This window comes from Pseudopodoces humilis, chromosome 5 (assembly GCF_049639895.1).
Source record: "Pseudopodoces humilis isolate 2021_Gansu_Grassland_sample_001 chromosome 5, ASM4963989v1, whole genome shotgun sequence".
Lineage (NCBI taxonomy): Eukaryota > Metazoa > Chordata > Aves > Passeriformes > Paridae > Pseudopodoces > Pseudopodoces humilis.
The window spans coordinates 17,186,148-17,203,152 of record NC_142204.1 but is presented as its reverse complement, the minus strand read 5'-3'; the positions used below and the strand labels follow the sequence as shown (position 1 = coordinate 17,203,152).

Sequence of the window (17,005 nt, the reverse complement as noted above, 5' to 3'; positions counted from 1 at the left end):
ATGAAATGAGGAAAGGAATGACTAATTCTCTGGCAGTGTCTAAAATCTACTACAAAATTATCTGTATTATTTAAGAGTTTCTACTAAAACAATTCAGTGGAAGACAGTTGTACTGGGTTGTGGTTAAGACACGAGACAAGAGGGCCTGGGATGAGTTCCTTGTTCAGCCAAAAACTCTTTGGGCACTGCTCAGCATGTTTAAATTCAAGGTTTCCAATCGCCTCTCAGGAATAGAGCAAGGGGGAATGTTCTATTTCCCAAGTCCAAGGCTATGGGGAGGATGATTCTAATTATTTTTGAGATCTCCAGTGGCCCATGGTGAAGTTTACTGGCAAATACTAATTAAAGAGAGGTGAAACCAGCAGATTCTGGGAGGTTTGATGGGTCAAACAGAACTGGACAAAGAAAGTATTTGCAGGAGGGCTGTGATGGCAACAGGAGCATTACATAGCTTGCCTTCAGTAACACTGTCCTGTTGTAGAAAAGTCTAAGACGCCATACTTAGATTTAATTTAAAAATGAGTCTGCCCTTTTGAAGGAAGGGCTAAGGCTTAAAAATACATTTGCTGCATCACAGACAAGTAGGTTCACTAATAACAAGAAGACCAAAGACAGATTTTTTGCATTAGAACACTTTATTATTTCTCTGCTTTGTTTTCTTTGGAGTCTGGCTGAAATGTTTTTGATTGCATACAAGTAGGAGATCAATTGTAATAAGGCGTGTCTCGTTCCTGGTGTTGCCGCCAGGTCTGAGGTACTTTGTGACTTTTGAACACAGCTTAGGTTTTAAAAGAAGCACTATCATAGATTCATTTTGGTTGAATAAGACCTTTAAAATCACTGCATCAATGGAAACAACCCAAAAAACTCTGCATTTCCTCTTTAAGGACATCTTACTGAGAGGTACACATGTATTTGAAGTACCCAGCACAGTTTGTTTTGTTTCTTAAATAGCATGTGAGTTTAATAAAACTAAATGCATGAGAATTTCTAAAAGATCTCTTCTTCATCTTTTAGACTGCAATTCTTCATTCCTATGCTACTCTGTATTCAGGTTTCCTCTTTCTACATTGATTTTGCCTACCACTCCTATTGGGCAGTAAAAAAACAACCTTTCCAGGCTTCCTGGTATTCATTCTTTCATGGCACAAGCAGAGTTACTTGGGTTAATAAGTTAGAAGAGAAAGTTGGATTTTAATTGTCTGTTTTCTATCATATTTGAAGAAGTTATAAAAACAATTCCCTCAACATGTGGTGCTGTAAGTTCCCCTTCCCTGTGTTGTTTTTGGACCTGCATTATTTTGAATATGACATCTTACAAAAAATAATCGTATTTTTAAAACCTCCTACTGGAGTGCATTTGATTTGAGTTATTCAAAGCAAATGTGGAGGACTAAGAGCTCCTCTGAAAACCACCAGTGAGGGGAAAGCAGCGGTGTTTGCTCCCCTCCCCGGGGCACATTCTGTTCTGTGTGCAGGGGTGGGACTTTCTGGGACTCCTCAGAGAACTGTGCACATCCACCAGCAGAATTTAGCTCCCAGATATCCAGAAATATGTTTGGACACGGTGCAGCGGTACAACCCGCTGGTTCTAAATTTCTGGTAGGAGCCAGACCTTTAGCCAGGGGTGTTGGAACGAAGAGGCCTGGTGACCTCCCCTGTGAGGTCCCTACTCCAAGGATTTTGCAGCTCCTTCTGCACAAGAACAGCTGCTCAGCAGTGAGGGTATAGGATGGGCTCTGTTGGAGCAGCAGGGCTTGTGTTGACACATGACAAAACATCCATTGCCATCAAGGTAGCTCACTTCCCCTGATTTCAGAAGAATAATTCCAGATCACGTCTGCTGATAACCCAATATTTATATAAGAATTTCCTACCGGTTTAATGGCAAATTAGATTTTTTTTTTTTTGAGAAAAATCTGACTTACTAAATGCAGTGGATGGTGTTTTTTCACTGCTTTTTACCATCTTGAGCATCATGCCATGAAAACCTGAGCCTTCAGGTCCTCAGGAATTTCTTTCCCTCCTGTTACCTATTCCCACATGTGCAGGCATAGTCCTAAAGTTATCACATTGCATGTAATTGCTGTAGAAAGGATGATAATTTCAAGCAAGAGAATATGAAGCAGGATCAGATGAATTCCTTAATCAGGACAGAGCCCACCATCTTGTGTGTATCTATTACTTCAAACATAAAGGCAAGGCTCCACTCCCTTTATTAAATACAGATTATCAACAGAATTGTTTTGAAATTGCAATTTTCTTAAAATAATCACTGTACCACCCACAAATAATTTCTCCACCAACTAGAAAAGAATGATGAGCTTAAGTTCAGCCCAAAGTGTCTGAAACATAGTGCCTTAAACCTAGTGGTTCCAGTTAAAATCTTTTCTGGACACAGCTGTAAAACGCAACAGCCATGTGAGGGAGGATGAGAGGAGCAAGGGATGATAACATCTATGTAAAATCAGTTTTGCTACTGTTGCTGATGAAATGTCAAAGGAAAGAGGGTTAAGAACCAGTGAGCCCATGAAAACAAGCAATACAAAAATAGTAATTTTAACTTCATTGGTGCTTTTATAATGAAGGTAGTGAAACAACTTCTTGTGCATACTCGTAGAGTCTGGAGATTCTTATTTAGCTGTGTGAAGAAACGAAAGAGTGAAAAATGACTAAATCCTGAGCAGTGCACTCGATGCTTATCCACTGTAGAAAACTTCTGGTATAAAACAGTCTGAAAAGAATTTGCTGCCAACTAGCATTTCAAATTCCTCTGTATAGAGCAAAGGCAGTCATCTGGAGGTCTGACTAGTGGTAAGCCAGGGTGAAACTTCACCTCAGACATCCTGGAGAATCCATCTTTGGTTATTCTTGGATCGATATATACAGTGACAACAAGGTGATTAGGATTAAAAACTCAAAAAAGCTACTGTGGCCACTCAAATCTTTATAGAAAATCAGCCCCTTTTTTTTCTGAGATCCTCTGTGGTTCGTGATGGCAACACCAGCCCTGTGAAGATGGTTACATTAGCTGCTGGATGATCTCTGTTGTGCTCTGACTCAATCCTTTAAGGAGTTATAGGCTTTTGTGGTCCGGCTGTTGATGAAATCCGCCTTCTTAAAGTCAGCCTTTGGAATGGAAGAAACAGAACAATTCATTATCTTCAGTGCTGGTTCTGCAGGGGAAGGCTGGGTCCAGCTGCCTAAAAGCTGAGTAAGGAGCCATGGTAGGGGTCTAGGCAGAGTCCTGTGCAGTCACAGAGCCGGGACAGGCAGTGCTTGTTTAGTCCCAGAGAGATGAGAGGATAACTGGAACTGCTGAACTCTCTCTGCCCACTGCACCAGGAGCCTGCTCCTCTAGCTCAGCCCTACAGACTCCTGACTTCTGGGTGACTAATAGCTGAGATTAACCTAGCTGAGATCAACCCTGTCAGAACAAAGAACACAAGGCAATGCCAAAATGACTCAGGATTTTATCAATTCTGTTTGATCCAGTGATTTCTGTGATTTTCATTAGACTAAAGTTTCAAAAATGTCTAGGCATTAGATGGCTCTGAAGTTTTCAGTGCTATACCTGGTCTCTCTAGGGGACCTGATTTGCATAGGAAGAGCAAATAATCAGAATTTTTGAAAATCAAGTCTGACAAAGGTGTCTTACAGGCTTTGCTAAACTACCAGTAAATTAATAAAATTCATGCCATCAGAGATACTGCTGTATGGTAAAGTCAGGAATGCAGTTGTAAAAAGCCAGAGATAACAAACGCTAGTTAAGAATTTATATGACACAATAGCCTTATTCTTGAACACAGATTTCTGGTTTGTGGGGCAGTACCTGCTGATTGTGATGCAACACTCTTAAAAGTTTATGCTAAGAAACTTTTTTGGAGCAAATTTCAACCAAAAAAATCTACAAATAGAAGCAGCTGAATAACAAATGCTAGCAGCTTGCTTGAGAACTCGGAACAGTTTTAGGTTATAGGGAATTTGAAGTGACAAATTCTGAACAGCAAGCACACATGGATTGAAAACAGTTTGAAATGCAGGGTGAAGGCAGGTAGGTAGGTGGAAATTAACTCAGCTGTGTGTTGAAAAAGCAGGAACAGAGCTTCAAAAAAACCAAAGTGGTCTGTGGCAGACTCATGCTGGTCATTTTTTGTTTGATTTGACTATGGCAGCAAATGTTTGCCAACACCTCTCCCAGGCCCTAGGTTTTGTGTTTTTTATATGTGACACCTGGGCTACCAGGCCATGCAAACAAGGAGAACAACACTGCTCTGGTTTTAAAGCAGGAAGCTGCCTCGCCCTGCCTTTGTTTTTGCTGGCACTGTAGTTCCTCTGTGCCAGGCTGGTTCAGCCAGCGTGGATGGTCACCTACTCTGCATCACTTCTCACCACCTGACACTTCTGGCAGGCAGCAGCAACGCTTTTCATAAGCTTTGCCAGCAGATATAAAAACACAGAAGGAGAGAACATGAACACGGGCAAAAATTAAGGCCACGCATTGCTTACACAGGCTTATGTACAAGTAAGTAAGAAAACCAGATTCAGGGACCACTTGAATCCTATCATAGGTTGATTCTTAAATGTACAGGAGTGCTAAAGGGCCCAGAGGACAAATGAAAGGGTTCTAGGTCTGAAAGAACAGATTATTTTCCTTTGTGCTTACCTTTTTGTAAGCACTGTGGAGGTCGGTGTGTGACCACAGCGAGTAGAGGAGGACTGAAGCAGCCCTGCTGGCTTTGCTGAACATATTGCTGCCATTTTGCAAAAAAAGAATGATAAAGCATGTTTAAATTCCCACATCATAATCACAGTGCATGTACAAACTTCAGAAAACATAATCTCATGGCAATTGTTTTATCTCCCTTTACTCCCAAGTGCTGGTTTGCCACCTTTTAGGTACTGTAGCACGTTTCCCTATTACTGAAACAAATGAAACATGCCTCCCTGCTTCACTCATTCTTCAAATTTAGGGAGAAATCAAGTGCTCTGTAGCCTACACCTTAGAGCAGCTATCATAGTGTGCATTTTCAGCTGAGGAAAATACCCTCAGCACAACAAGCATTTGAAAGAATCTTTCCAGTAGGTAAAATCTCTGTTTAGTTAGACAGGATTTAACCTATCCAGGGCCTCATGAGGCCTCCTTTACTGAGATAGATTTCCTCTTTCATTTTGCAAAGAAAGAGCAAGGCAAAGGGAATAATTATTCATATCTGTAAAGCATTAATTATCTTCTGAGTAAATATTGACTGCATGTGCTTACATATTAAAGAACAATTAAATTTTTAATCTGTTCTCTAAAATGCCAATATATTATTTTTAAGTACAGATCTGTCAGTTCTATAAAATGTATCCCTGCACTTTATTGCTAAAGCTTATCAGGGCTGTGTCACGATGAACAGGAAACACATTTTGGGTACAGATGAAATCTGATGATCAGTCCCTACAAATATATCAGAATACAGATAATGTTGTTTAGTTATCTTCTGAGGAGTTGGTTAAAATGCTGGAACCTGGTGAATTTAGCTATGGATGGGAGAGATACAGAAATCTTTATTTCCCAATCAGTGCAATTCTATCCACATCACTCATTTGGGCTGTCCTGTACCTTGACATGAAGCGTTTTTTTTCCTCCCCGAGTGGCAGAGGTTTAATTTCTTTTTTTTCCTGGGGAAAGAGTGAGCCTTGTGGAGCCTCTCACCTGTCATTCATGCTGATGGCAATGACCTTGGGCAGGCCGTGGGCGCTGAGGAGCAGCCGGGCGTTGTGCGAGCTGCTCTGGGTCAGGTTGAACAGGGTGTAGCAGATGGACGCTGTGGTTTCACAGGCAACGTCACACCCTGGCACACACTCGGGCAGGATGGACACCAAATCAGGCAGAACTTCTCTGGCTGCAAGAGAGACAAGCAATTCCATTAGTACCAGGTGCAGATTTACCTCATTCCTCGCATTGTCCCTCATCAGGGAGCTGTGTGCTCCCACCACACACTCACGGCTTCCTGCCTGCATTACATCCCCACCATTCAGGTTAAGCTGCACCCACACTGCACTGGACAGCCTGTAACTTGCCTCATGCACAACCCATTAATACCTCGTGTGCTGGACTGAACTCGCCAGGCACGTGCCAGCTGCAGGCTGCCACTTCCCTTTTAGAGATGTTTTATATTAAATTTATCTCCGTTTGATATGGAGGTTCACTTTGCTTGATAAACTTGGATAAATGTAGGTTCATTTTGCTAGATAAATTTAGACCCTTATAATCTACAAAACAGTGTGTTTCCTCTCAAATGTTTTCCTTTGGCCAGAGGGCTTTTTTTTTTTTTTTTTTTGAATTTGACCTGAATTCACAGATGCTTTCAGGCAATCAAAAAGAACATCTTTTGACAGAGAAAAGACTCTCCTGAAATTCCCCCAGTCCTCTCTATTATGGAAAAGCAAGGAAACAACTGTGAATGTGCAAGATGAAGCATCTGCCCCCAAAGCTTTGTGCCATTCTGTCTTTCCCACACTATCATAAATTATTTTTTCCTGATGAAACCCAAACTTCTTATCAGTTTAATTTCTTCTCTTTCAGAGGGATTCACCGCCTGTAATTGTTAACACCGTATGGATTATCCCTTGGAAGTCAGCCCAACAACATGTTATAGTATTTTCATTAACAGGGAATGTTCTCTAAGGATCAAAGAAGGCCCAGGAGACTGTTCTCAGAATTCTGGAGGGTAATCTGCCCCACGAGCCACCTGTACACCTGGAATTTCCCCCTTCCCCCTTGGTGGGAACACAAAAAGGACAACAAATTATATGAATACATTTTATCCTATCAGTAGGGAAAAGTCTTAAATACACAATAAATTGAAATGAGAATACTCAGAATAGAAATGGCTTTTATTTAGAAATGAGATAATTTAAAAAGAATGAACTATTTTTTCTATAGCATCTTAGCCTCCATTCTCAAAAAAACTTTGCAGGAAAACTGTGTGGGCTGCAAACTTCCTAAGCTTTGTGTATAATAAAAGAGAGCCTGATCTTTGCTAGAAGAATTAGAGATGTTTTGTGATTTCTTGCAAAGCATTATCCAGCTGTGGCAGCAGAGAGCTCAGCACTCACCTTCCTTTACCCTATTTTAAGCAAAACTCCCTCTCCAAATCTGTGTAGACTTTACTTCAATTATGTATTTTTGAAAGTAACACCAATGGAAGTATCTGAAGAGGAATACCCAATAGAGTGAAAACTTTGTTTAGGCGAAACTCTGCTTTTTTTGCGCGCTTATTTTTTTATCAAAGCAGGAAACTTTAATGTGAAGAGAGCAGAGCAGGCTGTGAGTGTTTGCTCACCGATGTCGTTCTGCAGGGAGGTGTTTCGAGACAGGTTCCTGAGCAGTGAGACCGCTGTCCTCTTCACGGCAGGGTGGCTGACGTGCAGCATGGCTCGGATGCCTGGGAGGCCGTTTGCCTTCTGAACAACAGTCCGGGCCACTGCCAACGGCATCTGCAGAAAGGCAGCTCTGGGTCACTGCCACGAATGCAGAGACTCACAAAAAGCCACACACAGCCAGTTCCCTGCACCAGTTTAGGCATATTTGAAATAGTTTTAAGCCAGAGCTACATATGAGTTGTAACAGGAAAGGAAGGTGATAGAAAAGAAGTTTCAAGCGCCCTTCCTGCCAGGTGCTCTTTGGCTAGTTCCTCAGACAGGTTTCTTCAACACAAAAGTGATCACTGGTTTCTTCAACACAAAAGTGATCTGCTGCTGTGTCAGAGCCCTCCTCTCTCCACAGGACTATCTTCCACAAACAACTTTTTTAGTGCTTTGAACATCCGCTCATCCCTCGCTGTGTATGAACCAGCAAACTCCACACGTGGAGATGTACACAGAGGGAAAAGAAGCAGACCCCATTTAATGCCAGGCAAGGAAAAGCTGAACTGCTGTCTTTGACTCTCCCTTCAATGTTCTTCATTCTCCTTCACCATGTCAGAGAGCCAGTTGCCTGTCAGTGGTTATTTGAGTGCAGCTGCACTGCAGCCCTGAACTCTATGCATTCACATAAAGAACTAAATGAAAAGGAAAAAAAGTTGACTTACTGGTCCAGTGCCAGCTGTGAGGTTCTGAAGAGCTCCCAGGGATGCTTCCTGGGTGTAGTTTCTGGTACTCTTTGCTATTAAGGAGAGGTATATCCTGATCAGTGTAGAATGCCAGAGCGATTCAACACCTTTGGGATTGCTCTTTTCCTCAGGTAGCGGGGTGTCCTGCTGCTTCTAAACATGCGAGCAGATCAAACCTTCAGAAACAGTGACCTCCATAGCTTAAAGCCTCACAAGCTCAGCTAGCTGTTCTGTAACTCTCTATGACCAGGTTATTTGGAGACTGCCAAGTTCTGAGATCAAATAACAATGTGCAAAGTTTCAGTATTTAATGATAGTGGCCAGTCCATCCAGTGGAGTATTCCTCAACTAATAAAACATTTGCTGTGTCTTTGTCACCAGCAGCAGCTGAACGAGAGAACTGGTGTCAAGAATGACTATCAATAAATTTGCATTTCTGGGGCAAGGAAGTGTCACCCTACCAGATACATCAATAACAGACTGTTAATTAGATCACAGCCTTATTCTCCCGAGGTTGCTACAAGTTATTAACCAAATGAGATGTAACCAATCATGTACATTACCTCTTTTACTTTTCTGCTCCGTGTTCCAAAACAGCCTGGTGTTTTATCATTGTCAGAAATATTTCTTCTTTGCATATATATGCTCTGGGCATAGCTCTCAGGAAGCTCTATCTCTAGCTGGTAGGAAAGATTGTGAAGAATGCACACACAGTTCTCTGTGGCCTAAAATAACAGAAGAATAGAAATTGAAAGCTTTTGCATGTGTTGAAGGGACACGTATAGACACGGGAAGAGATTTCATTTTTGGATCTTCAGTAAGTGACTGCAGAGTTTCTAATGCCTCACAGAAGAGCCAGGCTTCATGCCAGTGACCCACCAGACTGCCTTTGCACTGATAAATGAAACATGCCCTGGGATGTTCCTGAGCAGAGAGGCCAGCTGGCACACGGGGTGCGTGCCTGTTGGAAACTGTCCTGGGACATTGTAATTCCTGCACTGGGCCTGGGCATTGTTTGGGCGAGTGCTGCTTGACACAGGCTAGAAGTGTGCCAAGAAATGTTTAAGAGCTTAGGAGTAAAGATGATCATGTACACACCTCACCAGAACACCAGCAAAAGAAAAGCTTTTTATTTTCCCCAAGGAGGAAGCATTTTTCTGTGGTGGAATTCTTCTCAAAAGAAGACATTCCTTCCTGAACGTGGCTATGGTCAGGTCTACAAATTTCTGAGTGATGAGTCTAGTGGCAAATAGCTTTATTACCAGTTCCTCCTTTTCTGAAAGCCAAAGAGGAATGAGAGTGGTTCTAAGACAAAAGGCAGCATGGAGCTACTGGCACACGTGTGATGTGCTGGATTCTCCCTGAAGCTAATGGCACAGGATACAGGGAGATGGGGAAGCTCAAGTAACTAATCCTAGAATAGAGCTATAAATGTGCAGTAATTACCACTGCACAGCACAAGTTATTGCAGGCCCACCAGAAGTGCCTCACAGGAGGCTGCAGCTAACGTAAGTGACAGCTGCTCTTCTCACCCAACTTCACCCAGCTGAAAGACAAGCCTCTGCTCCAAGAGTCTGTGTTCAGGGTTCACCTGCACTCAGTGGTGGGAGGAAGAGTGACAGAAACTGGCATCTGGAGGTGTCTACGTCCTTGTTGTTACTGGCTTAGGCAGCAAGGAAAAAAGTACACTTTTTTTTTTTTCCCCTAAAAAAAAAAACCCTAGGAAAATTAGTTTTGTTCTAAATGATGCCAGTTGCTTAATCACACTGCCACCCAAAGGGATTTAGGTTCTTTATTTCCTGAGGGATATGTAGCATTAAATACATAGGAGAGTAACCAGATTCATTTTTTAAGCTTCTAGCTAGCTAGAATCCTGAGACAACCAAAAAGGCAACATCTGACTTGTTTGTGTGTCAGCATTTCTGAAAGCTGTGATTTTATCTCACTTTTTTTTTAAAGAAAAGGCAGAAGCTTCTACATTTCTCTCTAGTGATCCTGAAAATGTTTTCCCAGTGCTAAATTATACTAATATTTTAGACTGCAGGATAAAAATACTTCAGAAAGCTTCTTACTGGAGTTCCACCTTTGGTGGCAGTTTTAAAAGCCCTGGAAATAAGTTTTGCAATTACATCACAGCTGTTTCTGAACATTTGTTTCCAAACAACAACAGAAAAATGTTCACTTGGCAATTTCCCCCCGGAAAACACTTCATCTCAAAGAGTACCTTGTCATTGGGCTCATGGTCTGCAATAGCTCCTTGGATATAATACACAAGAGAATCAATCAAGCCCTCACATTCTCTCATCTTCTTCCTTCCTTCTGGGCCAGCAGAGCTCATGTTTCTGTGCAGGAAAGAATATGTTGGGGAGAAAAGATTTAGTCAGAGGTATTTTCTTGTGCTCCTCTGATAAACTTTTCCATCTAAATCTTAAAGATAATAAAGTTCAGGTTGGCTGCTTCTTTTCTTCAGAGGTGTAAGACAATCTGAGCCTCTTCTAGATAAAACTTTCACTCCCAGACAAAACCAAATACTCCAGGGAAAAAAACCACTTGTGTTTCTATGGATAAGGTAAGATCTGACTGAAATTTTCATCTCAAAGTTGAGTTAATCCTTTTCAAGCAGTTTAAAAAAAACCAAACCCTTGGATTTTTTTTTTTTCACTGTTCCATTTTCAGTTATAATTTTAATATTTAGGATGGTGGAAATATCAGAGGAGAGATACCTGTAAAAACTTCCATGCACGCAGATGTCCTTTGAAATTAATTTACTTATGCTGAGCTGGTCCTTGATCCAAGATGACCCATCAAAAGTCCCATGATCTGAGAGTTTTAGCAGCACCTCTACATTCACATGCAAGGACCCCCTCTTTGCCTGGCTTTCAAGTAATGCTTGCTGTGCTTTGTAGTAAACCAAGTACAACTTACAAATGCATTGCAAAACTGATTTAAAACCTCTTGAAAAACCAAACACACACTTGCTGCTTGAAGCTGCTTGGCTCTAAACAAGCCACTGATTTCCACGGTTGTAATTATTTTTACAACTCAACAAGGTCTGAATTAAGAAATACTGGAATTATAATCCAGGCCTTATTTTTTTTTACTCCTGCAGCTCTGCTGGACACAGTATTGCACATTCAAGCTTCTTTGTTTAAAATAACATTAAATATTACCCAATCTTGGCATCCGTCAAAGCACAGAGGGACATGTTCCTTTAGATAGTTTCAGGTTGCTTATTTTGCATGCTCACTAAAAATTACAATGTTTACAATTTTATTAATGACAAAGCCAGTAAGGTTTAAACTTTCTGGTGGCTTATGACTGTAAAATGAATGTAGCATTTTATACACTGTCATTTCACTTCCACTATTTTTTTTTCCTTTGGGAAGTACATATTCAGGTTAAATATTAGGCACTGTAATTACAATTTTACTTTAGGTCATGATGTTAACAATGTCTCTATTTATGGGTTCATTTACTCTCTCATGGAATTACGTATCACAGACTCAATATTCAGATCCCACAGCATGGCCTACTATAGAAATCCCTTTGGAATTTGATTTTACCTATATATGTCACATTCAAGGCATGCCATCTTTTCCTCTGTTTATGCTGACAGAAGTGCACACATTACAGCCCTCCTGCTGCATAGCAAAAATAGTTTCTGCGGCACACAGACTAAAAATACTGTCTAAGATAAGTGTGGAATTTCCCTCACCAAAGACACTTCAGATGATGCAGTGTTTTGTTTTGTCCCAGTACATATTCTAAAATCCCCTCAAGTTTTTACAACTGATCCTGCTGAATGCTTGTGCAAGGAGAGGCTGCGCCCTGGCCTTGCTGTCTGCATGTAGAGAGTAGAGGAAAGAGCTTTTACAGCTCAGGAGGCAGAGAAGAAGGGCACTGAATCAGGGGCACTGTCCTGTTCTGCAAGGGAAATTAATTACTGGGCTCTGTTTGATTAAGAAGTTGATGGTCATCCAGAGACAGATACCAGCATGTGTCCATGGGCACACCTGTACACACATGGTTTCTCCTTTCCCCACCCTTCCCTGTTTCCTCAGCCTGACAACATGGACTGGGAAGGGAAGAGCTCCTGCTTTCCCACTCATCCAAACACTGCTGTACCCACCTTCCTCAAAACAGGGTCAGAGAAGAGCATTTCAGGCAAAACCTCAGCTAACAGCTTAAATTTGTCTGCTGATTGAAGCTTGAGAAATTCCAGGAGATAAAAATATTATTGGATTGGTAAAAAAAAAAAATAAAATTCTGAGAAGTGTGACCGAAATGTAAATGTAAATACATATTTTTTTAAATCAATGGAGACGTTTTGCTTAGAGAATTTCACAACTGACTTCATCTTGGCTTCCTGAGATTTGAGGTTCCTGACAACTGAAATGCCAGCCTCTGAGCTCACCAGTTGGATGTTACTGTAGTGGAGTTCCAGGAGGCCCTGGAATACTCAGTGCTTGCAACGTGAGGAGAGCGCAGCCTTAGGCAGATTGCTGCTTGTGGGTACTCTCTCCTCTAAATGACCCAGAACTTACAATTTGGCAGCACCCACCCATGAAAACACCCTGACTTCTGGCACACTTAGCTGTGCTAATGCTGGTGACATGCTCAAACTGTGCTGTTTGCTGACGGGGATGCACCCTATCTGTCTACACACCTCATCTGTCTCATCTTGCATTTGCTGCTTCTGTCCCCTCCTGCACACATGCATGGTGCAACTACCCCTGTAATCAAAATAGCTCTTTGCCCACGGTCCTGTGCCATGTGGCAAGGATCAGCTCATTTCCTGCTGGGAAATATTATTTTGATCCAGAGTTGTGAGGCAAATACAAAGAAATTTGACACAGTAAAATCAAGCGGGCCTTTGGAAGAATGATGATAATAAATGTTCAATTAGCTGATAAATGGCACCAAATGAAAGGGATACTCCCTCTAAGCCAACACTGAGTCATACACTGACTGTTGGAAAAGGTTCTTGAACTGCCATGAGTGGCCCACGTAACTGATAAGAAGAAGGATTTTGCTCCTGGGACTCATTCTGCTTAAACTAGTAATGTGAATTTAATTCAATTACCAGACAACATTTTGGGAAATTCTATTCCCTTCATGCCTTGCACAGTTCAAACATTCTCCAAGGAGGGAAAGGTGTCTGGGATCTACTTAGTAACTAGATGTGCCAGGTTTCAAGCTGCTTGTTGGAAGTAGTAAAATTCCTTTCAGGATTTGGGGGAGCAGATAAACTGGAGAGGAGGCAAGAGGAGATAAGAATGAATGGAAATAAACTTAAAGGAATGGCAATGCTATGCAAGAGGCCTTGGTTCAAAGACTTATTATCATCAGTCATTTGTTTTACATTCTCTCTTAGAAGCTGCCATTACGCGTCCAAGGTTTTCCAACACATGGGGAGAGCTTTGGCTTCACTTCTCTCCAGAGTAAATGGCAGCAGATGTTTATGCAGCCTCCTGGGCTGAAGTGCAATGATACAATTTCCTCCAAATGCAGCTTTCCCCTGTCCTTGTGGGTCACTGCGTAATTCACAAGAAGCTCAGACAGGAGCTGGGACAGACTGCGAAAAATAGTAATGAAAAAGGAAGGATGACTTTTATTTTACTGGGTGAGCAGAGGGAGGTTAGCTGACTATCCTAGAAATACCTGTATCTATAGCTGACTGTATCTAGAAACAGCTGTCTAGAAAGTTTTGAAAAACTAGAATACATAGGGGCACAGGGGGCTTCAGTTACAGGGCAGTTAAAAAGGAAGGCTCTGTAGTGAAGTACAGCAGCTTCGGCACTTAAATGTTTTGCAGGAGAAAATGTGATAACTGTGTATAAATCTGGGGAAGTTCAGCAAATGGAACCAGTTTGTTATCAGCTTTTAAGGTGTGATACAAACAGCCTTCCTGTCAGAGGAAAAGTCATGCCAGAGGTTCACTTATGTATATAAATAATATTCAAACCCATGCATTGTACATGCTGCTGGGATCTTATCCCTTCAGACTCAGAGGAGTAGGGGGAAATTGTTCGAAGATTTTTATCCTCTGTATTGGAACTGGAAGTAAAAGTTTTATGTGTAGGACTTTCAGGCCAAGAAGAAGTGACTTTACCTTTAAAATCCTACAGGACTTGTCTACAAATGCCTGTAACACTCCCCTAGATAGTTTAATACACCAGTTTTACTTGTTCAGCTTATTGTCAGGCAACCAGTGAAGTCTGTTGATTTGGCTTACTCTGTGGGTCCAGGCAGAGTGCTTTTTATCATATTTCACAGATAAACAACACTATTACTAATTTTAACTGCCAATGCAGTATTCCGTGGTGTACACAGCTTCTTTTTATTACATAAAGTTTGTGACCTGTGGTTTCTCTAAAGCTTTGCTTCTCACAGGCTTTTAAGACAAAATACAGACCCAGAGAATGGGATTAACAAATCCTTTAATGTCAGACTTATCAGTGACTGCATACACTGACACAGGCGCCGAGGTTCAGGACCCCACAATACTTCTGGCAGTAAATGGGGACTGGTCTGGTCCAAGCACTCACTCCAGTGCTTGGAAGTACCTGCAATATTATCTGCTAGATGTGGATTCACTTCTCCTGCTGCTGTTTTCTCAAAGAGGATGAAGGAAACTTCAATTTATAATCTGGTAATGGTGTGCTGCAGTGCACATGCCCCCACCAAATGCTTGTGTTGGGTTTGGGCTGTGCTTGTCCCTTTCAGTCAACAGCTGTATGGAAAATTTTGAAAAAATTTGAAAAAAATCAGAAGAAGTTCTGGCATTCTTCTGTTACTAAGTACAGTACTATGCAAAATGTATTGCACTTCAAAGTACTATTTTTACCCTCTAATAGAAGCTGCAGGCTATAGACTTTATCAACATGCCCAACAAAAATGTTAGCATCACAAAAGGGAAGACTAATTACAGATTTATATTCTGGCAAATAAGCAGACTCTTTAAACATATTCACAAGTAACATTATTCCCTCAGTGCACACTTTTGTTACTTTGTGGTGTGCTTTTTATTGATGGAGATTTTATGTTATTAATACATGAGGAAGGAATACCTCTAGTGACCTAAGCTGGGAGGTGAGTCAATTTCCAGAGAAGAGATACAAACTGATTAATCTTAAAAATCTCAGCTATTTAGCCTGTACAAATAGGTAAGCCTCATTAAAAACTATTCCGTGCTAGAAAGTATGTGGCAGATCATCTTTACCTGGGAATTTGCAAGCCCTTCTTTTTCTATTTCTAATTTTCAGTGTCGAAACTCTTAAAAATGGGAAGGACTAGAAGGTAGACATCATATTTTTAAAACAGGTAATGTATCCTTAAGCACCTACATAAGGGCAATTTTAGAGATTTTTAATTAAGGCTGGAGAGCTCACAGGGACTCTGGAGCAGCCCCAAGCACTGACTTTGTGTCCAGAGTAAGGTTAACCCAGGAATCTATTTTCATTTGAAAGAACTCAGGTAATGTTATACCTTATTTGTCACATAACAAATTGTGAAACAAGCTCAGGAAGAGGAACACCAAGCTAAACTTGAGAATGATCTGAGCCCCCCTTGGCTGCCTCATAGGGAAGAGACAGCTCCAGAGTCCAAGCACCAAGAAAGGAGCACCAGACTGGTTTCTGCACAAATGCAGCTTGGGCTAATTAATATGAAGAAAAGACAACCTCCTTCACTTCCTAGACAACAGCACTTAAGCATTAGCTTAGAGAGGTTTTATTATGGGTGGTTAATGTTTCTTTGTGTATGTTTTTGAGTCATGAGAGTAAACAAGTTAATTACTACTTAGAGATGAAGTTAATTAGTAGTTAGTAGGCTGACAGGAGTTCCTGCAGAAAAAGGTGTATTATTGTTGAGTATTTTAGCTTACAATTAATTTGTCTTCTAAAACCACACGAGTCAGATACAGAGCTGTTTGCACAGGAAAAATCAATGCTATACACATACAACTACTCTGCCACAGGACATGTCAGCAGAGCAGGCAAAACAAGCAGCTTTCCAGCCTCCAAATCCCAAACTTAATTCCTTGTACTCGACTGGAAGGGGTTTAAACCTCAGGTCATGCCTTTGCAGTCACACATTACTGCTTAGTCAGTTCAAACGATGTCCTTTTGTGCATTTTTAAATGTGTAAACTTACTTAATCTGCAATGACTTTGAACTCACACAGGGCCCCCATTTTATAGACTGTTAAAAGTGCTTTTATTGGAGATGTGATTTTTATACTTCAGCCATTTAGGGGTGTGCTCACTGAGGCCTTTGGTGTTTGTCTGTAGTAACTGCTACTGTGTCCGAGAGTCTATTAGCAGATTGCAATACTAAATAAACAACTATAAATCTATTCCTCCTCCTCCTCCTCCAGGCTGCAACTTGCTTGAACTCGTACAAAAGGCTGGACAGAGCTTACTCTGGTATAAAAAATGCCTTTTCCCTAATTTAAACTGAATCATTTTCTAATCAGTTTAGGCAGAGATTATATGTTCAAACAAGCATCTTTGGTAGCAGCTGGAAAGAGAACACTTCTATGTGCTTGTAGGTACCATGCCCCCTTTCTAAGTTATCTATTTGTGATTGTGGCTCTGTGTATTTAACCAAAAATAATTGTGCAGACCTGTTTTGTCATCACTATTGCTTTGGGTAGTTGTCGACAGAGTGCTCACCTCAGGCATCCTGTAGCATTGTAGAAGATATCAGGGTCAGGTAGAACACTTGATTTTGGGTAATCTCTGTCTGGCCAGCCTGAGTAGGGGATGAGGACAGCTTCAGTCAGCGTCTGCAGGGCTTCTCTAACCAACAGGTGCTTCAGCTGGTCATTGGAGGACAGATTCCACAACAAACCTGCAATATCCACAATAAAATCAGAGAGGGAAAAGGACTCCTCTGCACTTT

General features: G+C 41.3%; 1 protein-coding gene across 2 annotated transcripts in view; it reads right to left on the bottom strand.

The window, feature by feature from the left end:
- Window positions 1-616: 616 nt before the first annotated feature.
- PKP2 (plakophilin 2) overlaps window positions 617-17,005 on the bottom strand; it is a 39,152-nt gene continuing 22,763 nt past the window's right edge. For both annotated transcript variants that reach the window (XM_088055637.1, XM_005527911.3), the window contains exons 6-13: window positions 16,777-16,954; window positions 10,327-10,444; window positions 8,666-8,827; window positions 8,082-8,255; window positions 7,335-7,488; window positions 5,702-5,891; window positions 4,667-4,754; window positions 617-3,129 (exon numbers count right to left, since the gene is read on the bottom strand). In XM_088055637.1, coding sequence (XP_087911763.1) covers window positions 3,061-3,129; window positions 4,667-4,754; window positions 5,702-5,891; window positions 7,335-7,488; window positions 8,082-8,255; window positions 8,666-8,827; window positions 10,327-10,444; window positions 16,777-16,954 — 1,133 coding nt within the window. In that variant the 3' untranslated portion in view covers window positions 617-3,060. The remainder of the gene's footprint in view (window positions 3,130-4,666; window positions 4,755-5,701; window positions 5,892-7,334; window positions 7,489-8,081; window positions 8,256-8,665; window positions 8,828-10,326; window positions 10,445-16,776; window positions 16,955-17,005) is intronic.